General features: G+C 35.1%; 5 protein-coding genes across 6 annotated transcripts; 2 read left to right on the top strand and 3 right to left on the bottom strand.

Annotated features, from left to right (window-relative positions):
- Positions 1-819: 819 nt before the first annotated feature.
- On the bottom strand, positions 820-7,014 carry LOC126663890 (uncharacterized). Its single transcript, XM_050356456.2, has 14 exons — positions 6,636-7,014; positions 6,361-6,542; positions 6,155-6,258; positions 5,875-5,941; positions 4,611-4,703; positions 4,365-4,529; positions 4,088-4,228; positions 3,913-3,990; positions 3,305-3,417; positions 3,159-3,219; positions 2,661-2,828; positions 1,929-2,030; positions 1,332-1,421; positions 820-1,199 (listed from the first exon to the last, which is right to left on the bottom strand). The coding sequence occupies exons 1-14, from the start codon at positions 6,922-6,924 to the stop codon at positions 1,137-1,139; spliced, it is 1,716 nt and encodes a 571-aa protein (XP_050212413.1). The 5' UTR covers positions 6,925-7,014; the 3' UTR covers positions 820-1,136.
- A 635-nt stretch (positions 7,015-7,649) lies between these two features.
- Positions 7,650-11,138, bottom strand: LOC126653726 (uncharacterized). Of its 2 annotated transcripts, XM_050347656.2 has the most exons (9): positions 10,917-11,138; positions 10,657-10,829; positions 10,240-10,344; positions 10,109-10,165; positions 9,710-9,790; positions 9,249-9,283; positions 8,549-8,638; positions 8,279-8,438; positions 7,650-8,122 (listed from the first exon to the last, which is right to left on the bottom strand). In XM_050347656.2, exons 1-9 carry the CDS (start codon positions 11,035-11,037, stop codon positions 8,018-8,020), a joined length of 927 nt encoding a protein of 308 aa, XP_050203613.1. In that variant the 5' UTR covers positions 11,038-11,138; the 3' UTR covers positions 7,650-8,017. The 2 variants fall into 2 exon arrangements, with proteins under 2 accessions (XP_050203613.1, XP_050203622.1); XM_050347665.2 differs by lacking the exon at positions 7,650-8,122 and having other exon boundaries at positions 8,297-8,438; positions 8,549-8,643.
- Positions 11,139-11,222: 84 nt separating this feature from the next.
- Positions 11,223-15,512, top strand: LOC126653716 (ruvB-like protein 1). The gene is made up of 12 exons (XM_050347645.2): positions 11,223-11,386; positions 11,570-11,758; positions 11,916-12,047; positions 12,154-12,303; positions 12,566-12,721; positions 13,449-13,583; positions 13,938-14,003; positions 14,084-14,190; positions 14,564-14,663; positions 14,768-14,859; positions 14,999-15,068; positions 15,169-15,512. Exons 1-12 carry the CDS (start codon positions 11,297-11,299, stop codon positions 15,256-15,258), a joined length of 1,377 nt encoding a protein of 458 aa, XP_050203602.1. The 5' UTR covers positions 11,223-11,296; the 3' UTR covers positions 15,259-15,512.
- A 1,294-nt stretch (positions 15,513-16,806) lies between these two features.
- Positions 16,807-19,838, top strand: LOC126654906 (uncharacterized). Its single transcript, XM_050348910.2, has 10 exons — positions 16,807-17,040; positions 17,128-17,202; positions 17,288-17,380; positions 17,455-17,536; positions 17,654-17,710; positions 17,996-18,060; positions 18,146-18,241; positions 18,399-18,485; positions 18,591-18,671; positions 18,758-19,838. Exons 1-10 carry the CDS (start codon positions 16,930-16,932, stop codon positions 19,478-19,480), a joined length of 1,470 nt encoding a protein of 489 aa, XP_050204867.1. The 5' UTR covers positions 16,807-16,929; the 3' UTR covers positions 19,481-19,838.
- A 133-nt stretch (positions 19,839-19,971) lies between these two features.
- LOC126654911 (putative GDP-L-fucose synthase 2) lies at positions 19,972-21,369 on the bottom strand. Its single transcript, XM_050348920.2, has 2 exons — positions 21,174-21,369; positions 19,972-21,088 (listed from the first exon to the last, which is right to left on the bottom strand). The coding sequence occupies exons 1-2, from the start codon at positions 21,181-21,183 to the stop codon at positions 20,130-20,132; spliced, it is 969 nt and encodes a 322-aa protein (XP_050204877.1). The 5' UTR covers positions 21,184-21,369; the 3' UTR covers positions 19,972-20,129.
- Between the last annotated feature and the right edge of the window lie 1,151 nt (positions 21,370-22,520).

Raw genomic sequence — 22,520 nt, 5'->3', positions numbered from 1 at the left:
AATTCATACACGGTGCTGACGCGGCACTCATTCTGTTTTTGTCGATACTCTTTCGCCAAAATCAGCCACCCATAGCTGATGCTTGTTTCTTCGAATCATCAAACATAATATGATGCACGTAAGACTGAATCATCAATTCTCTAGCTTGTGATATTGTACTTAGTTTGATGGCTTAGTTCTTTTTTTGTGGTTTTACATAAACAATTACCGACTTCTGTATTCTTACATTTTAATAATAAAACTGCAATTTTACCAACTACTTTGGGCCATTTAATGATTTTCAGTGATTTTTTACTTATGTCGATAATTATAGAATGTTCGCCACATTTTATTTACTTTGAAATTATCAAATTACATATTTTCTTTTAAAATATACTACCTCTTAGGTGACATGAAAAAATGAAAAAGATATGTGCTTCTCATTTTATTTTTTCTAAATTCATTTAATGATCTTTATTGGTGGTAAAATTAAAATTTAGTTACTAAAATGTAGTAATTTGAACATCGATAACTTGTAAGAGTGTCATATTTTGGTAACCGCCAAAATATTAAACCCTCACCAAAAGAAATTGGAGCCTTTGTTTCAATCTCCAGCTACATGACAGAACATCAAATAAGCACATTGATTATGCCGTTTCCATTTCCATTAAAACTAGCTCGAAGAATGAGTAAACTTTCTCTAGGAAACACGAAATGGCAAATATACTAAGCAATAATGAGTGCTTCATCTTGCAAAGAAGAAGTGCTGTTCCTAAACAAATTCTTTCTATTAGCTTGACTAACTAGACTCAGCTGTCTAATATAATGCAACTCCGTGAATAGTAATTGAAAAATGGAGCAACTCATTACCATGGTCTTAAAAATACACCTTTATCCTTACAAAGAAATGCTAACAACAGTTTTTCACTTAAAATATGTAAATTAATCAAAATTTGCTCGCGGTTATCTAAATTATTGTTCTCATTCGGGCAACTAGAGTTGTAATATATCTTCCTAGAACCAAAATTTAAATAATTCCTAGCCATTCTGAACTAATCAACAATACAGTCCAAGTTATCCCCAACAAACTTCTTCGTGGCAGGGACAAACTTCAAGCTACTGATGCATCTTCAGTACATAATACATCTCTTCATTTATCAAGCCATTTTCACCTTGCGAGAGGCAGGTCGTCGAAATAAGCTTATAAGATCATCAAGACCCTGTTCAACAACACAATTGACAATCGGTACTTCAGAATTTTTTATCCAACTTCAGGCTACTTAATCAAGAAATGAAACTATCTAAAGTACGATTAGCATCTCCAGTATGATGTTAGGAAGAAAAGTGAATACCCTCGTTGTGATGACGAGAAAGCTGAAAAGCACTACCAAATATGATCCCAGCACCAGAAGCAACAACAAGTCAAATGTTACACTAGCAACCTGTCACAGCACATTTTAGCTGATCATCAAACAACCAACGGAAAATGAAAAAATAAATGTGACCAATTTTTGCATAAGATGAGTCACTCTAGCAATCATACATGTCTCAAATTCTTATCGTGCCTGTGTTTCATGCACATTCAGCTGATAGGAAAAAGAGTTAACTGACACAATAATGGAAGTTTATCGTACAAAATGGTCTAAAAAGGTTAAAAAGCCCATTTTGGCATTCAAAGCAAAGGGGAATTGAACCTTATCCCTAAACCTAAAGAGAAGGTCTTGTTCAACAGGAAGTTCTATTTCACAACATTCCAGTATCAACCATGAACCATCATATTACATAAGGTCAAAAGGACCAATGCCAAAAGATAAAAGATTTCTTCTGCTACTAGGCATTGATAATTGTATACAACAAGTCCACGATAAAGAGAATGTTAAATCAAGAGAGATCGGAAAAACATATAACACAACTGCCAACCAGAGAAATGATAGGAAAAACAGTAGAACCTGATATATGTTTAGCTTAGCACTAGTCGAGCCATAGAATGTGAATATTCCATCGAGCACTTCATGCTGTACATTTACTTCTTGAGCATGATTCTCTAGTTCCTGACAAAGTATTAAGAAATTGATTGATAAAAAGGAAATTATTAAAAAAAGCTTCCTCTTTTCCGATGCTTTTAACAATATTCCCAGCCTAACATGCACTCAAACACAAAGACATGAAATTCCACTGCTCATACAATTTAGCTAAACCGCCTCTAGAATTGAAGGCATGATAACTTCAGAAAGATTGGGATCCAAATTAATAAATACACGAAAACCCTCATGACCTCACTCCCCATCCCTCCTTCCCAAATGAAAATGACAAGGTTAAACAACTCAGCATGCATAAATATAATCTGCGTTTCTCAAATTACTAGGAAATCAAATAAAATCTTTGTTATTTAAAGAACACATGGTTATCCTATGTTCTGCTGGCATGCATAGCGACTTAGAGCAACAAATGCATGTGCAATGAAATTCAGTTTCCATGAGGCATAACAAATTAGCTACGAACAAAGGATAGTCCACTCACCCACCATTCCAAAGCGGAGAATCTTAGGAAACCTAACATACTATAGTATCTATTTAAAGAATCTCAGCACAACCTTCAAGTTAGAACCAGAGAATGTAAATTACCAAAACCAAAAGGCAAAGCAGGAGAAGAACATATGCAGGATAATTAAAAATAATTACCTTTTTCAATGCCATCACCAATGCATCATTCTTTGATAAAAATGGTGCTACTCGTGGTGTTTGTGACAAAAGATCCAACCATGAACGTATGTAAGATGGATTGACAGCCAAACTACTGTCATCTGCAAAGATATTTATGTTCTTCCCTTGATGATCATAGACATGCCTCTGTTGATAATTAGAAGGGTATTAGGAACAAAAAAACTATGATTTATTTGATGTTAAATAGCTCAGAAATTTCATGGAATTTAAGCTTACTACTCAAAAAATCTTGAACAAAAATTAAAGGACTATAGCTTTAGAAACATGTCCACACTCAGATGCGTGTGCCCAGACAAAACAAAATAATAATACAAACTAGGCACATGGGAACTTACTAGCAGCAAAGCAGTGTCTAATGAGGTTGGCTATCAGACAAAATTGTCTATATTAAGTCCAAACATCGGACTCATTGTCTATCCTACTGTGTTAACCTTAGGCCAAATTTATCAAACTTACCGCAATACTCTCAGCAACTAACTTGATACTTCTGACAATCGCAGTTTCATTTACTAAATACCTATCAGCAAACCACAATGTCAGAAAAAAATGGGAAGAAGTACAGCATGAATTTTCCAATAAAAAGATTCAAGTTGACTCACAACCTTAAATCTGATAGACCTCCAAAGCTTTCCAACATTTCAGGTGCAACAGAGAGTTCAGAAAGGGTGGCAGCAGTGACCCTCAGCCTTGAAAACTGTTCGTGCTCCCAAGCTACCTACAGCAAGTCAAAGCTATATCACCTGGTCTGGGAGATGATAGTAGATGCACAGCTCGTACATGTCAGCTAGATATACTTGAACACAGTTTTCAGACATTATGTATAGTTAATGCCTCTGGATCTAATAAGTTAAAGTAAACCATAATCTCTGTTAGTTATTTCAAATTAATAAAGGGTCTCGTTATAATTATTGGCAATATAAGTCATAAGTGTACAAAATATCTGCACCAAGATGACTGATATCAGTAATCATGATAACAGGATGAGTGCATCTTGTTTCCAGAATAAATTATCAGGCATTTTGACAAAAGTTTAACTCATGCGAGCTTAGGTAACATAGGGCTGAAAATGTACGGATATCCCCTAATGCACTAATCGTGTAATTTTAGGAAACCCAAATTCCTTCATAAGATTTCACACATGCATGAGATACTTAGATTATTCTTGTGTGATGAGGGGATTGTTATTTCTCGTAAGGTTAGAACAACTTACTCTTGGATTTGAAATATTGATTTTCTTGTGCTTCAAACCAACTTCAATGCCTAGCTCCTTCGCAACACTTGAGAGGCCCTTCAGAAAAAATCCACGTCAAACAATAAAACATGGAAACAATGCTAATTGAAACTGGAAAACAGCTCTATCCTGCTGAGGATTTCAAACGGCTTACTTCAAAAATTTGCTTGATATAGGCATTTTCAGGAGGCTTAGACACATGAATCCACAGTTCATTATCCCATGCACCAATACTATTCAAGCAAATAGCATAGTCGATGCTCTCACGCATGCGTTGATCAAAGCTCCGAAGCCACTGTAGAAGATGAAACACCAATATAAATGCACTGTAATAAATAGAGCAGGCAAGGCATCTAAGTTCCAAGGAAAGATAGGAATGCAGAGATCTAGCTGAAGGTTATTTAGATATAACCGAGGGTGGATGTAAGCACCTTTTGAGTTCCGTTGTAGTTATAAGGTCCACCTGATGTTAGCCCAAAAAGTAAATTGTATCTTCCTCTTGTCTTTGGATTTGAATAAAGAAGAGAAAATAACCTAGCAACTTCAAGAAGAGCCACAACGCCACTTCCATTGCTATCACTTCCTACCGATAATGCCTACAATAGTAACTATTTTATATCATCATACAACCGACCAAAAGTATATAAAATATAAATAAGTAAATAATAATCACATACAGGAGCAGTTCCAAATGTATCATATGAAGCTACAATAGCAATGGTTGGAAGTTGGTTTGACTCTCCATCCACTTTTAAACCTGGCAACCATCCCTGGAAGAATTAAAATTAAAAAATGTTCAGTTCAGATTCAACCATTACCCTGATTTATAAGCTAATAAAAATCTTAAAAAAGTCAGCATGATTGGCTCAGATTAGGTGCCAAATGAACAACAAAACACAAGCTAACTTAAGTTTGTATGCCAACAAGAACCATTAGTTAGCAGTCACTGGTCAGCTTATATGTCCAATCAAATGTAGCAAGCATTTCGTGAAACCTCTAAAGTGCATCTTGATTATTAAGAATGAAAAATCTATTTGCAACGACTTTTATTCCTTCATCAATTTTAGTGATAGGTCCTAATTTATTATTTACACAATTGTTCAGCGATTTTTTCATTTCATTGCTTGATAAAGGAATGTAGGTTTAAGGAGTATTTGGGTCTTTCAATAGAATTTGTTGTTTTAAGGGGGTAAATGATGAGTTATTTTCTAGCAAACATAAATTTCTATCACGCAGAAACCATTAGCTAAAGTCTACTTGTTTTTTCTCTGAAATATGAGTAGATTAGGTCTTAATATCCGTACTAATATTTTGCCGATATTTCCACGAGAAAGAAGTATAAAATCCAAAAGGAAATTATAAATATTTTTCTAGGCTTGCTATCTAACTCATGTACCTATAGATACATTGCTGCACAAGGTGAGTGAATAATAGAAGAGACACAGGTAAGGTAGACCTAAATTGGTGTGAATGAAGTGGCAAAAACATGTATAATTTCAAAAAAGACAGGAATTTTTCCCCCGAACAGAACTAACTAGAGAATAAAGTATCCCATTGATCAGTAAAAACTGTTAAATGATCGAGAAAAAAAGTAGCAGATTGAAACAAAGGCATGATAACGGGACATGCAAAAACAAAATATATGGGACTCCAACAAATTCTTTTGAATGAAATAAATTTATAAGCAAAAAATACAAAAAAAAAAGCAATCAATATCATTTATTTAGATAAGCTTGACAATTTACTCTAGAGGTAAATAAAATCTGAGAATTATGAATTTTTCTTTAGAAAAAAATATTGATTGTTCATCTATCAAGTTATTGATTGGTAGTGATGACATAGTATTACAATTACTATGTGCAACATAATCTATTTGAAATTGAATACAATAGACTAAACAATTCCAGTAGCCAGTAGGAATAAAAACAGTTAAGGGTGAACCTGAATATTTGTAATGGTGGGAGATGCAATTTTCTTGGGCTCTGATGCTGAGACAACAAGCTTATACCTGCAATATATTTATATTCAAACAGAATATGGGAGCCAAAATGTGAACAAGAAGAAGATAAAAAAAGACAAAAGCTTCACATAGAAGAAGGTTCCAAAATATATTACATCACAGAAGAATACACCATAGCCTAGATTTAAGATACACAAACAACACTAACTTGAACTCTGACAAGGAACTATCTGAGTAAAAAAAAGTTAAAAGAAAACTAACCCGCCAGTAGTAGCAGTAGCAGGTTGACCGGAAATATCATTCCTCTTGACATCCGCCAATACCATATCAATGTCATCATTCTCGAATGCGAAATACGTCGGAAACTGGAAAACCAGATTAAAATTAACACCCACACCACATATAAAATAAAGTTATACAATAATTTAATAAATAGTTCAGGAAACCATATTGAAGAGATGACTTACAGGTATGTTGGAATGTTTAAGTAAGCGATCAAGTGAAGTTAATACAGCTGTAACCATCTCCATGTCATGTGATTGAGACTGAGAATCAGCAGACACAGCTTCTCCTCTGACATTTTGGAAGTTAAGGCTTTCAGGAAGCAAAATCAACAATCCTCCTAACGGAATTCTTTTAGTAATATACTCTGCCGTCATTAAACCAATCAGTCAGCAACTAACATTATGTTTAATTGCAATTATTAATTGAAAACTATAAAGTAACGAATGAACCAAAGTACCGGTAAGGGAAGTGAAATTGATTTCAAGAATAGGCATGATGACCACGGAACGAGAAAGATCAGAACCGGGAGCGAAGTGTAAGGAGCTGGCGTGGTGGTTGAGAGAGGCGAGGCGAGATCCAAAGGGCACGCCGGAGATGTCGTATTGAATGAGACGGTATACGTCGACGACGGTGGCGGCGTCGCAGAGGTCGACGCAGGCGACGAGTATGAATAGAAGCGGGACGAGTGAGTAGACGGATTCTACTACTGCTACCATTTCTCGATCTCTTGGTTTCTTTGAAGCCATGAGATTGATGTATGGATCGGATTTGGATCTACTGAACTAAACTAAGGGTTTTAATTTATAAATAAGACTTCTTTTCTTAAAAAGACTTGAGTTTTGATAATTATTATAAAAAAGTAGCGGCAGTAGGAGGAGTATGGAGCATGGAGTTTATTTACTGCGTTGACACATTTTTATTTTACCATCGTATTACTGCTCTGAAATTACTTTATTTTAAACAAAAAACCCTTTAAATTATTTAAAAAGAACACATAAACCTCTTAAGTTTTTTCTGGGCCATTTAAGCCTTTACTATTTCCAAATTGGGTAGAATTTTTTTTTTTTGAAAAAAAAACATTTAAATCCTTTTAATTTATTTTTTGGACACTTAACCCCTCAAATTTTTAATAAATATCTTAAACATTAAGATTATTTTTGAATATTTTTCCTGTATGACATATCAACAATTATCATGTGTTTCTAGTGGTGTTGACGAAAAAAGTTATTTGTTTTATTTTGAAAATAAAGAGGGCCTAATTATTTCCAAAAATAGTTTAAGAGCTAATCTGAGAGTTTTTTTTATACCTTTTACCTTTATTTAACTATTTATTCATTTATAAGCTTAAATCTGTTGGAACTTTAATCATTTCCACTAATATTTATTTGTCTTTGCTTACCATATTTGTTTTAACCGTTGTAGTTTCTACAACTATGATAATGATATGCCGTGCAGAGCCGGCCAGCCTGAGTCTTCAACCATGAATCTCAGATAATAAAGATTTGATGCTATGATCATTACATCACACAACCAACAACCAGATGATGTTCTATACAAGAAAACTGTGGCAGCATCACACAATTCAATTGAATATATTACGGCCAAAACCACCGAGTTACACTGCCACCTAAACACTATGAGACCATGCCTCATCGAAGGTAGTCTCCAGGCCGGATTTCCACCTGATGATACTACCAAATGACTCTGCCATCTACTTGATTTCAGCATAAAGGTGGAAAACTGCGAGAATGTATGTAAATCCTTCTGCAAAATGATTAATGATGAACCCAGAGTTTGTTTCAACACCTCAGCTGAGCATTTAAATGGATATCTCTATTGTTATAAACCTTCTGGGAAAATGATTTGCAGATCTTCATTATCCCTATATACTTGAACAAGAGCTGCAGCTTTGTATACAAACATTCCAAACATAGCTGGGACAATCTGTGAACGAAAAAGGCTCTGTGTCACTTGTGACTTGCCCATAAACAAATTTACATTTTGCTCCCACTAATCTTAAACAACGCACATTTGAACCATAGCATTTTTATTGACAATATTCTAACTATAACACACGGGATATTTGTTTCAAAAAGTTACCTGGAAATCAAAAATATCACTGGAAATGTAGTGATGGGACAGGACCCACAATCCATAGATTGCCGCTGGTATCACAAGCCTCGGAGATGAAAGAGAAACGCCACTCCCTCTGATTGATCTCTCTAATGAGTCACTCAGATCCTCACTTCTTATCCCAATCCTGAAACATGAAAAAAATAATGCTTGAGCTATTAAAAAGAAGAGTCTATTGTTAATCTTGGGAAATGATGACAAAGAGAGAAATAAAATTAAGCAGGAGCTTTGCTGTACTTCTTGGACTTCTTTTTCATGAAAATCGGAGGAATCATTTCTTTAGATAGGTTGTCTGCATAGCTGCACAAGAGTTGAAGGTACAAGCAACTGCACTGAAAGTGAAATTGATCATGATACAAGCAATCAACAACAACAGGCAAAAGCAAAATAGTTTTTTCTTTCTTTGTTTTTAACAAGGTAAGAAAAGACTAGGGCAAGTTATAGCCATATGTTGAAGCTTGACCGAATACGGCTTTATCCATAAATAACTTACAAGTTTCGACCAAGCAGCTAGTTGAACTATCCAAGTCAAGGAGTTATAGGCTTCACTTATGTGCAATTGACAGTACATCTAATCCAGTTACTTCCATTATTAACACCCACATTTGAGTTTCATTTCTTCCACAGAAAAAACTCCGAGTATATTTCAAGTTGAAGCAAAGATAACTGGATTTGCCATCTTTGTCAAATTTTGTGTATTTTAAGTTGAAATAAAGATGAACTGGACTTGCCAAATTTGTAGAATATAGAGCTTTAATAAATGTTCAAATGTACAAACAAGGGCATGTATTTCTGTGTATTTATTAAACATTCCCTTTCCTTATTAACAAAGCTCTGAATCAGTACAAGAATTTGGTGGCAAAACAAGCTTATAAATGTTCTCCTCTAGCCTAATCATAATGGCACATTAGGAAGTCTTTGAGAAGAATCAACTAACCTGAAAACCACTCCAACTGCATAACTAACAGCGGCCTGTAAAATTAATAAGTAGTTCAGTTTTCAAAAGCTGATTATCAGCGGAGTTACTTAAATATCTACTTTAGCGGTGAAAAGAAGATGATGTTACGTTCCAATTTATGAAATATAAGAATTAGAAATAAACTATCCAGTTCAAATGGGTTAAAGAGATATGCACAAGGAACTTAAGTATCTAGCAACTATAGGAAGAAGATTACTCGGCTGTGATAATTCAAGAAACTCTCCACTATCACCACCCCCTCACCAGCAATCAGACAGACCCTATTTTAATTTGTTTAAGCGTTCATAACTCGTTATCAAAAGGACTCAAGTTTTGAAGCTTGGCCGTCAATATTAGCAAATAAAACCCAAACCCAGATAATCTATCTTATAATAATTTTGGTCCTAGAGATTCCTTTCTCAAGGAGGACTCAACTTTACCTGGACTGACAAAGCAATCAAACAATACCCACTGCACGCAACTCCAATGCCAACTGATAAAAGCATCAGTTCCCTTTTAAGCTGCAAGGTCAAAAAACCAAAGTATCAGCATAATATTTCTAGTATACGCAGAGATATATAGTATAAATTATCAATCTGATCATAAACTCAAAAACTAAAACATGGTGTAATTGTGTTGCTCTTAGGCAGAGGATAAGGACGCCTTCTGTTGTTTTTAGGCATAATCTCACAGCAAAGGCAACAAGTCATGTAATGTATAAACTTGAGCCATCTTGCATTATCAATTCCATGGATGTAGCTGTTTATTGTGGCCCCTTGACTCAAGGTCTCGACATAAGTGACTAAATACATACGCCAAGTTCAAAGAAAATAGCATACAGCTTCATATTCGAGAAAGTTGAGTTTCTTTCTTCTGTCTCTATCATCTTGTATAGCCTGCATGGCGCACATTGGTAAGTCTAACTGGAAGAAATAGGCGGTATAAAAGAAGAAGAAGAAGAAAAGAAAACCTTAGCAATAGCTTTCTTATTGATTGGTGCGGAGTCAGCACCAGATATCCACTCATTGGTTGTCGTGAGTTTGAGAAACCCCCCAACCTCTTGATCTTCCATAACCTGCAGAGAGAGCCATAAAAGTAAAACATTCAGTCTGAGTTGGCTTTTCCACCAAATAAAAGATAAAGAAACAAGCTTCACTATGATGGAACGGGACGATAGAGTTTTCAGAAAGAATGATTCAATTTCAGCACATTTACTGCATATAAGAACTTGCCAGCTGAATGACATTTAATTCTCCTAGAAAGCAGCCTAGCAATGGAATAAAGAGAATTGTTGTGAAGTAGAAACTAGAAAGGAAGCTACTTGGACAAGAAAACTTGGTAGCTTCCTTTTGTTGTGCTTGTGCGTTGTTATAACAGTTGACTATACCTCCTCCTGTTGTTGTTGTTGAGGATTATGAGGAAGTTGAGCAGCATCAAGATCAACCAAGTCAATGACCTCTCTCAACCAAAACATATCAGAAGCTTTAGAAATCAAGTCTCCATTTACTACTCTATCTCTAAGGAACATTCTCAAGACCTCATCTTCTGCAACTTCCCTCACTGCAAAACCAACAATTAACCCATCAACAATAAAAAGGAGAATAGCCCACATGATAATTTGTCAATATATAATGGAAATTTAGAAACCTGGATTAGCAGATGCTCTACAGAAAGCGAGTTTTGGTGAGATTCTTCTTAAAAGTGGTTTTGGAGAACACCTGTGGAATGGGTTTTTGGAGAAACAAGAAATGCTGGAGAGTGTGTCCATTGAACAATTTCTGCCAATTTGCTATTTGTGGAAGAAATATCCGGTTCATACTCCACACAGTGCAGACCCAATTGCTATCCTGCTTAAATACTTAACAGAGAAACACAAAGCACACGTGGCAGAAAAAGAGAAGGGGTGCAGAGGATCTAAGGTGAGGAAATAATAGAGGATTCCAACTTAAACCCTTCTCTTCCCCTTTCACTTGGCTTGGCCTGTGAGAAGTAAAGAGTTAAAAGCTTGAGCTGAGTCTAAGAGGGAGATGGAGAAGATGAAGATAGAAGAGGTACAATCCACGGCCAAGAAACAGAGAGTCGCTACTCACACTCATATCAAAGGCCTTGGCCTCCAGGTACCCATTATTATCTTTTCTCTCTCGCTTTTCCTAATTAGGGTTTAGGGTTCCCACCAGTTTTTTTTGTTATTAGCCGCAAAAATCCAGCTTCTTGTTTCGTTTATTACACAATACGTGCTGCATATGCGTTGCTGTTTGTTAGGTAACTTTTTGTGAGTTTTTGCTTTTGTTCCTTTGCAGCCCAATGGAAAAGCAATTCCCTTGTCTGCTGGCTTTGTGGGTCAGATCGAAGCAAGAGAAGCGTCTGGTCTTGTAGTTGATATGATCAGGCAGAAGAAGATGGCTGGTCGTGCTCTATTACTCGCTGGCCCTCCTGGTACTGGCAAGACTGCTCTGGCGCTTGGAATATCCCAGGAACTTGGCAGCAAGGTTCTACCTACCTTCTTGTAGTTTCTTATGTGTCTGATGGAACTACTATACATTTCTGTCTCGCATCTTTGGATATGTTTTCATTATCTTTTTTATTTTGATTTCACTGCTCACTTTTCTTCCATCCGCATAGATGCTTATGCTTGTTTATTTGCAGGTTCCATTTTGCCCCATGGTTGGATCAGAAGTATACTCTTCAGAAGTGAAGAAAACTGAAGTTTTAATGGAAAACTTCCGTAGGGCAATTGGTCTACGTATCAAGGAAAATAAAGAGGTCTATGAAGGAGAGGCAAGTCCAATTTCTATTTCTTTGTCAAGAGTCATAAATATTACTTTTCATCTTAAGAAAATTTTAGTTTGCCCTCGTTTATCATATTTTGTTAGTGTTGTTTCAGGTCACCGAACTTTCTCCAGAAGAAACTGAAAGTATTACAGGCGGCTATGGTAAAAGCATTAGTCATGTAATTATTGGACTAAAAACAGTCAAAGGAACCAAGCAACTAAAGTTGGACCCAACTATTTATGATGCCTTAATCAAGGAGAAGGTAATTTCCTCTCATTATTATTTTTTAGTATACTGATCTGATATGCTTCTTAGTTTACGTGTACTTAATAGAAACTAGTGAGCTAATGCGTAAATTGTTATATTTTTAGTCGTGCAGTGGCTTTAAGGGTACATAAGTTTTATTGCCCACCTATGCCCTACCCCTAACCCAACCCCCTTGGGTTCTTGTGTTCTATAATTTTGATGTTAATTACCAGTTTTTTCTTAGTTCAACTTGAGTTACCTTTATAAGCAATGTGCAGGTAGCTGTTGGAGATGTTATATACATTGAAGCAAATAGTGGAGCTGTCAAAAGGGTTGGCAGAAGCGACGCATTTGCTACAGAATTTGATCTTGAAGCTGAAGAATATGTCCCTCTTCCTAAGGGAGAAGTTCACAAAAAGAAAGAGATAGTTCAGGTATATCATTCTCTATGAACTATGGATCCTTTATGCCACTTGTGTTTAATGTATTCAAGGCATAGGATTTGATCTGTTTTTCTCCATTTTTATCAGACCTGATAAACAAACTTCCTAAGAATTATGTTGTTCTAATCACCGTAGTTGTGATATAATCACTAACTTGGAGAAGAGTAGTTTCAGAAGATTTAGTAGCTCTAAATCTTTGATCATTTGGAGCAGAAATAGAGAATCTTATAGCTGGCCCAATGAAATTGGTTGAATTGAGCTTAGTTTATGTGATCTGATAATATCTGTTTTTCAAGTTGATGGGTACTTGGTTTTGCTGCATGTGAGATGCTCTTGTTTCTTTACTAGGTCAAGCTTCTTTGCAAAGCATATGCCTTCTAAATTATTGGAAATTAGCTGGCAGGCATCTATATTTTAGTAACTACCTAGGCATGTGTTTAAGTTTAAGTATTTTCGAGGAACATAACTGTAAGCGGTTCCTGCTCAGCATGTGCAAATCTACTTGCTTCATAAACCATTTTGATGTTTAAATCCGGTAGTTGAAAGTATCTGAGGGATTTGATGCCGTTTATTAATAAGTTATAAACGTAATAAATTTTCCCCTTTGCAAGTTCAAACCTATTTCCTCTCATTGTTAGCTATTATCGTAGGTCTAATTGTTCATACGAAACATGCAATTAAATTTATTTCTCTAACCTCTTAAACTTCTTATGATCAGGATGTAACACTACATGATCTAGATGCTGCAAATGCAAGACCTCAAGGTGGGCAAGATATTTTGTCGTTAATGGGTCAAATGATGAAGCCCAGAAAAACAGAAATTACTGACAAGCTGCGCCAGGAAATAAATAAGGTGCCACTCTCTTGATTGTAGCAGAGATTCTCATATATATGGATTTTTTAGAGATAAAGCATAACAAAATGTTTGCCACTAAATTGATCGTCCGACTTTTTCTTCAAATTTCATAAGACTCCATAGGGTTTCATTGGCATATTGTTCACATGCCCTATCTCTAAAGTTTTGGATTTTGACTTCCATCAAATTTTATCTCACTTTTTAATCAATTATAGATGAGCCTACCATATTTAGTTTGCAAGATCGAGTACAGTTATGTAGGACAACTTTTGTTGTGTTCTCAATATTTTGCTTCTGAAGTCTACTTTTCCTTCAAAAAGAGGTGTCTCTGACAAGTTCTACTAATGGCAGGTTGTTAATCGGTATATAGATGAAGGTGTTGCGGAACTTGTTCCTGGTGTTCTATTCATTGATGAGGTTCATTTTGTTATCAAACCAGTTCCGCCATCTTTGTAATTCCCATATCTGTCCATTGTTTTCTAAATTGCATTTTGCAGGTACATATGTTGGACATGGAGTGCTTCTCATATTTGAATCGTGCTTTGGAGAGCTCGCTATCTCCAATAGTAATATTTGCTACAAATAGGGGAATATGTAATGTAAGGTATGAAGAATGTGCACAATATGATGGTTTCTTATGCACATGTTGGAAACTCTGATTGCAAACCCGGGTCTGTTTACGTTTGAAATATAAATATTAATTCCAAATGAATAAAATTCATCAAATTTAAGGTTGTGATTTCTTTTTTTAATCAGTACATTGACATGCTTTTTCTCCCTCTTCTTCATAATGCTCTTTAATAGCCTTTGTATTTTCTTGCAAGCATGAAAAGTCTAAAATTTGGAATGGGTTGATATAGAATTCTGATTTAGCTTTCATTCATTTTAGTAAACTGAGTCGCATTACATGTTGTCATTTTCTTGAACATCTCTCTGCTAAGACTTAAGCTCTGACATGGATGTTTTGGTGGTTGTAGAGGGACGGATATGAACAGCCCCCATGGCATACCTGTTGACTTATTAGATCGATTGGTGATAATACGAACACAAATATATGGTACAGCTGAAATGATACAGGTACAATCCTTCTGTCTTGCATGTATTGCTTATTGAACTTGTTCACGATACCCACACATCTTATGAAATGCCACCAAATGACGGATGTGTTGCTGTTTGGTCAGATTTTAGCAATCCGCGCACAGGTAGAGGAACTTATTGTAGATGAAGAAAGTTTAGCACATCTTGGAGAGATTGGTCAACAGTCATCTTTAAGGTTTGAAATATATATTTAGGTGTCATCTTGAGCTGTAAATAAGTTCTATTTACTTGTTTTAAGAAGAATAGTATGAATCTAATTATCAAAAAAAAAAGCATGAATCTAGTTTATTTTAATTTGTGCTTTACTACTTCAGGCATGCAGTTCAGTTGTTATCACCTGCCAGCATCGTGGCAAAAATGAATGGCCGAGACAACATTTGCAAGGTAATTTGTGTATCAGTAAATAAAACCTTCAATAAATGCTAGGGTTTGGCATAATATATGTAAAGAGTTTTGTGTTATGTGGTGATGGTATGATGTGTAGGCGGATCTTGAGGAAGTCGGTGCATTGTATTTGGATGCCAAGTCATCGGCAAAGGTTCTTCAAGAACAGCAGGAAAAGTTCATTTCATGATAGATTCTGGAGGTTGATGCAGCAGTCACATTGGAAGTAGAATGTTTTGGTTTGCGGCATTTCTGTTGCTATTTCGGTTGGTTGAAGGAGGTAGATGTTAAGACAACATATGCAGATGACAAGGCTATTTGTGCCTTTGTATTTTTCAACTCAAATATGAACCTTAGCTTTAAAGATTATGAAAAGCTCTCTACAATGAGCTTAGTATGGGTATTAGTTTGGGCAAATGAAAATATGATCCCTTACACATACAACCTCTCCATCTCATCTTCTCTTATTTCATTATAAAATAATAAAAACCAAAACCTATAAAGAGAAATATAATTAAGTGATATTTTTATCTATTTTTAAAATTTTGAAATTAGTGACATTTTTAATAATATTTTTAAAATATTAGAAATTAATAAGTTTAGTATATTAAAATAGGGATATAAAATAATTATCTCTAAATTGTTCAAAATTGCACTAATTTTACTGAATAAATTATAAACTTTAGCGTATTTTATAAATTTAATATGAATTTTAATGTTGGCAATTTTGAAATTTAAAATTATTATTTTTAATTCCAAATATTGATGAATTTTCACTAAAAAATGACGATAGGGATGCTAAAATTGCATATTAGTCAAAATAAATTATGATGCGCGAACACAATTTGTCTAATAAAAAAAATAGATTTAGGTAGAGATATGTTGTACGATTTAAAACAGTTTGTGTTTAAATTGACACTTAAAATCAGTTCAACCCGTTTATGACACGACTTAAAACATTTTATATCATATCATGTAAATCTGATCCAACACGTTATCAATAAATATTATTTGACGTGTTTATTCAATTCATTAAAATAAATGAATTAAAACACCGTTTGGATTGAAGGATTTTGAAATAGATGGATTTAACAAAATCAATGGATTTAAAATTCGAGAAATATGAAATTGGTGGATTTACAAATTCCATCGTTTGGATAGAACCTAAAATCAATGGATTTATAGGGATAATTTTGGAATAATAAAATATTCTAACAATCCATGATGGATTGTGACAATTCATGGATTCTAATCACTTTTTATTGTACCAAACAGTGAATTTTACTCAAATCCATGGATTGAATAAAATCTATGGATTTTGATCATCCGAATTCCCTCTGTCCAAACGGTGTCTAAACTTATTATGTTGATATTGAATCTGTTTATAATAAATGAATGAAATGAATGGTGTTGATTACGATCCATAGTCAATTCATTTGTAATAAACGAATTAAATAAGTTGCGATGTCCATAATCGACATATAATTTATTCGATTTTCGTATCGTGTTCATATGGACATGATTACTAAATGAGTCGTATTTATATGGAACCTAATTATGGGAATAAAGTGGGTCGATAAGGTACGAACAAGATCCGCTAATTTGTTTTTATAACCTTAATTATAAAAAATAGTTGGTATTAAAATTGTAAAATACTTATTTGCCAAAGAAGGGGGTTGTATTCTAGTAAACGACATTTCGTTTTGGTACAGAGATTATCAAACTGCAAGATTAGTACCTACTGGTTTGAAGTTAAAACACAGCTTCTAGCTCCTCTTCACCCTAAATACATGTTTAAAAGAAGAGCAAAGCTTCCTCACTCCCGGCGGCGTAATGTAACCACGAACATTACTTCACTATAATGGGTTCGTCGTTGAGAATGGAAGAAATTTTGAAGGATAAACAGAGTCGCGACCCCAACTCCATTACTTCACTATCTCTCACTCACAAAGCTCTCACCTCCTCCGACAATGTAAGATACGACTCAGTTCCCGTTTTTCCCTTCCAGTTCAATCATCTGTTTTGTTTCGGTTTAATTATAAGTGATGATTTGCTGTAGGTATTTTCTTGTCTGTCCCAATTCTCCAGTTTGGAGAAACTCGACCTCGCCTTTAACAGTCTCACGTCTCTTGAGGTATTACTTATTTGAAAAGAATTTTGATCATTATTCATTAGCTTGCTGATTAACTTATTTATTTATTTTAATTGGATAAACAAAGGGTTTGAGCTCATGTGTTAACTTGAAGTGGTTATCAATTGTTGAAAACAAATTGCATAGCTTGAATGGAATCCAATCCCTCTCTAAGCTTACTGTAAGTCCTCCCTAAAAGCTTTTGTTTTTGTTTGTTACTATTACTCTTTAACTTGTAAACTTTTTGTTTTGTAGGTGTTGAATGCTGGCAAAAATAAGCTTAAATCTATGGACGAAGTTGCATCTCTTATCACTTTACGGGCTTTAATTTTAAATGGTTACCTCTTTTTTCTTCTTTTGTTCATTTTTTACTGTTTTTGTTCTCAAAGGTTGATTATTCTTTTTGCTCAACCTGTGATTGTGTTCTGAAAAGAACTTTCGTCTCTTTTTGCAGACAATGAGATCGTTTCCATATCCGTGTTGAATCAACTCAAAGAACTAAACACTCTAGGTATCATCTCACTTCATAACACTGTGTCCATGTTTTTGAGTGTTTACTTTATGATTTCCTATGCTTGTTTGTATTATTATGAATATGCATATCTTTTAGTTTTATATTCCGTAGAGAAATAACTTAAGAGATACAAGACCATCCTTCTTAAATAGAATGAAAATGTGACCTTTAACTCCTGAATACGCTTGATACACATTTGTTGAACAATCATCAAATTTGGGTTGGAACCTAAGTTGGATGGTATATTGACCTAGGCTTTTTGGCTTTGCAATTTTTTTTAAGTTCTCTCAAGAAATCCCATCCGCAAAATTGGTGAATCACTGGTCAAGATGAAGTCTCTCACAAAGGTAAGGGGTTTGTTGCAATGTATTTTCTTTTGCTCCAAGTTCTTTTGATATCATTTGAAAGTTGAAACCCATTATATTGTTGCAGCTTTCTCTCTCAAATTGCCAGCTTGAGACCATTGGCTCATCTCTTAAGTCCTGCACCAACTTGAAAGAACTCAGACTTGCTCATAATGATATTAAGGTAGATCTTCTACTTGCCAGTGTACTTTTTATGAAATTTTTCAAGTAAGACTGTATGTTAGAACTTAGAAGTTCTAACTTGTATCATCTCTCTTTCTCAGTTCTTCATCAAATTGATTCTGATTGTTTAATTACATTAATTCTTTTGGATTTCTCAGATACTCCCGGCTGAGTTGGCCTTTAATAAGAAACTCCAGAATTTGGACTTGGGAAATAATACAATTACAAGATGGTCAGATATGAAGGTAAGGAATGTGTAAATCTTTATGCTGCTTCTGCTTCTTTTCTAATTTAATTTAAAAAAATTACTGGTACTATAACTGCAAGTATTGGTGCATCATGAATTGCAGGTGCTGAGCTCCATAGTCGATCTGAAAAATCTCAATCTACAAGGCAACCCCATCACTGATATGGAAAAAGTGTCTAAGAAGGTGATGCTGTTTTTGTTTCTTTTTTTCTTTCTGCATCTATCTGGCTTTGCGCTGTTACATCATTGTTTTAATTGTTTATATTGCAGATTCTAAAATTATTGCCACACTTGCATATCTTCAATGCTAGACCAATAGATAAAAGCAACAAGGTATCCAGTGGCAGATTTAATGATTCTTCACTTATTCCTACTCATGAGCTTTCAGTTTCTAAGGAAATGCAAAAAAGTTCTGTGAGAAAAAATGGTCCTCATGATAGTGCAAGTGATGTTAAAGTAGAGAAAGACCTGAAGAAGAAAAACAAGAAAGTAGATAACAAGTTCTTAGGGAAGGAAGATGTTCCAGTATATGATAGGGATAATGTTATTGTTGACCAGAAGCCAAAGAGGAAGAAGTCACAGGAGCAAGATGAAAGTAATGATTTTGAAATGGAGGGCTTGAAGCAGAAAAAGAAGAAAACACATGAGAAATTCTCGAAGAAGGATGTTCAAGTCCCTGAGGATGACAATAATGTGGTCAAAATGAAATCCAAAAGTAAAAAATCTGGGGAACAGAGTGAACTAGACCTTATTGATGATGCAGATGCCTCATTTGCCGACTTCTTTGCCAATAGTACTGCGAAAAGTCCAGAAGTTGGTGGTCAGAAGGAAAAGGTAGATAAAGCTGGTAAAGACAAATATTTGATGGGTGGAGTAGTAGTTATTTCTGCAGATAAAAAGAAAAAGAAAATCCATGCTGTGGATTCTACAATTCAGTTGCCAGCAGAGGTTGAAGTTGGGATGGGTGGATCATCAACATGGGATGATGAGTAACGAGTTATACAAGAGGCACTTAAGGATTCAGTCTAGTCAAACCAGCCAAAAGGCTCCTGCCTGCTTCTCAAATCTTTACAATCTCAATAGATGGCATGAAAAAGCTTATCGGAAAGATGCAAATCATTACCATCTCAATTGATGGCATGAAAAAGCTTATCGGGAAGAAGAGATGATGTGCCAATTTTGAATCGCGACTTGTCCTTTAATTTCTATTTATATTCAAACTATTGGTGAACTTTTACGTTGCATCAACAGAGTTTTCTTTTTTTGGCTCTGAAATTGTATGGTTTTATCCTGAAGTGTTTTAGACTGTTTGTATTATGGTAACAATTTGATAATAGACTAGATTCATACATATTATTGTTGAATTGAGCTAAAATTTGTTTGTTAAGAGAACTGGCAGCTGAAATCGCAAAGCCAGCTTGGAGTAGACTCTGCATCAAAAAAACCTCAGTTACAAAGGATCATTTCCTTTCGGACATAATACAGAATCAAAGTGTTCACCAATTTACTATAACCATAATATATCTTGCACTGACTGAACTTATCATAAAAACATACAAATTTTGAAAGATGTCTGATATAATTTATTAATACAAAAGCAATTGGCAATATGAGTGAAGTGAATAGCATGTATAAGCATAAATCATTGGTTGATGACATTCTCCAAGTACCACTTGTATGTATCAACAAGACCATCCTTAAGAGAAACCTTGGGACTCCAACCCAACCCCAAAAGCTTAGAGCTATCCATGAGCTTTCTAGGAGTCCCATCAGGCTTCGAGCTGTCCCAAACAAGCTCACCTTCAAAACCCACCACCTCCTTCATCTGCTCCGCCAGTTCCTTAATCGTCACCTCCTTCCCACTGCCGATGTTCACATGCTCAGTCCCGCTGTACTTCTCCATCAAAAACACAACACCATCAGCCAAATCATCCACATGCAGGAATTCTCTCAATGGACTCCCCGTCCCCCACACCACCACCTCCTTGGCTCGCTCCGCTTTGGCCGAGTGAAACCTCCTCATCAATGCCGGAAGAACATGAGAATTCTCCGGATGGAAATTATCATTTGGGCCGTATAAATTAGTGGGCATCCCAGAAATAGCGTCCCAATTGTACTGAATCCTGTAAGCTTGGCACATTTTGATACCGGCAATCTTGGCGATAGCGTACCATTCATTAGTGGGCTCTAAAGGAGCAGTGAGCAAAGCACTCTCAGGGATAGGCTGAGGTGCTAACTTAGGGTAAATGCAAGAAGAGCCCAGAAACAGTAGTTTCTGAACGCCGTGGCGGTAAGAGGAGTCGATTACATTGGTCTGGATCTGGAGATTGATGGCGATGAAATCAGCTGGGTAGGTGTTGTTAGCATGGATGCCGCCAACTTTTGCAGCTGCGAGGATTACAAACTGCGGTTTGTGGGTGGCAAAGAAAGATTCGACGTCGGATTGGCGAGTGAGGTCGAGCTCGGAGTGGGTACGGAGGATGAGGTTAGTGAAGCCAACAGATTTCAATTTGCGGACGATTGCTGAGCCCACCAGTCCACGGTGGCCTGCTACGAAGATCTTGGCCGATTTGTCGGACAAGAAGGATGACTTCGATGAATCTACATATAGAAGCAGAGAGTTAGAGAGATCTGCAAGTAAGTGTTGATGTGCTAAAATAAAAAAGAATGTGAAGAGAAGGAATACCGTCGGCCATTTGAATCAGCGGTGGGTGAAGACGCAGCAACTTGAAGTTGAAACGAGTTAGATGGATTTAGTACAAATAGTAGGCCTTGGTTTGAGATTGGAGATGAGAGTGCTAATTTTAAATTAATTTTACTTAACTTAGCCCAACACTTTAGGCTTTACATTCTTGGGCTGCTCTCACTGACGAAACTTCTTATGTTATTTTCAAGTAATTTAATTGTATTAAATAATATGGTCAAAAAGCAATCGAAAACTTCATTAATCAGTTTCCAACTTTTATATTAGAGAATATGATCAAAAACTAGAGGAAACTTCATCAATCCGTTTACAGCCTGTATCCTTGGATATTAGTAGTAAACAATTTGAAATAAATAAAATTAAAACAGTACTGGTGAACTCTAAGATAAAAAAAAAACTGATTCTCTTTTTTTAAACTGTTGCTCTTCTCTTTTCATCTTCATCTTTTGGAGAATGAAAAAGACGGCTTTTCGATTTTAATCGAAAAATCATCTCTTATCTATCCATACTAAGAGCATCCATAATGAGGAATGTTTAAAACTTAATAGCCGGTTGATATTAAACACTTTCTATTATGAGTGCTCTATATTTATTGAATGGTTGGTATACACCAAACACTCAATAAGGGACTCACTCCTCTCTTTTACTTTTTGTTTTACTCTTTTAAATTGTAATTGATGTAATAAATAAAAATGTGGGATTTTTATTAGTTTATTTTTTTTTAAATCTAACTAGTGTGGGGATTGTATAATAAATATGGATTTAATGAAAAGCTGACGTGGCATGACTATCAGACTCAAAAACAGTCTAGTGACTGTGGATGCTCTAACATTGACTCTTATAGATTTTATCCTTTATTCAATAATTTTTTTTAATATAGAATTTATCTTGTATTTGAATAAATTTTTTGTGATTTCAATTTCTATTTTACCTGTGGGTTTTATTGGATTATTCAAAGATCATTAGTGATTCTTCAAACTTTACGTCGACGTATATCTTTTAAAATCTTATTAAAGAAGAAGTTTCTAAAAGTATGAAGTTTTAATGGATAGAGCAGCTTAGTAGTCTAATCGAAAGCAATCAAAATCAACACACTCGCATCAATAGAACTTTATTCATCGTTGTGGCTAAGATGACACCTTTAGCGAGATCACCGACTTGATTCTGCGTATCTCAATTGTTATCTACTTGTATTCGTTGTCTCATAATTATTTACAAAATTAGAGTTGAAAAAGAATATATTTAATTATGTTATATGATTTTCAATTATACTTTAATCTTCTTTGATGAAATTTACATATGAGAAAAAACTTTAGGGTAAAAAGTCAA

This window comes from Mercurialis annua, linkage group LG1-X (assembly GCF_937616625.2).
Source record: "Mercurialis annua linkage group LG1-X, ddMerAnnu1.2, whole genome shotgun sequence".
Lineage (NCBI taxonomy): Eukaryota > Viridiplantae > Streptophyta > Magnoliopsida > Malpighiales > Euphorbiaceae > Mercurialis > Mercurialis annua.
This window is presented reverse-complemented; position numbering and strand designations above follow the sequence as displayed.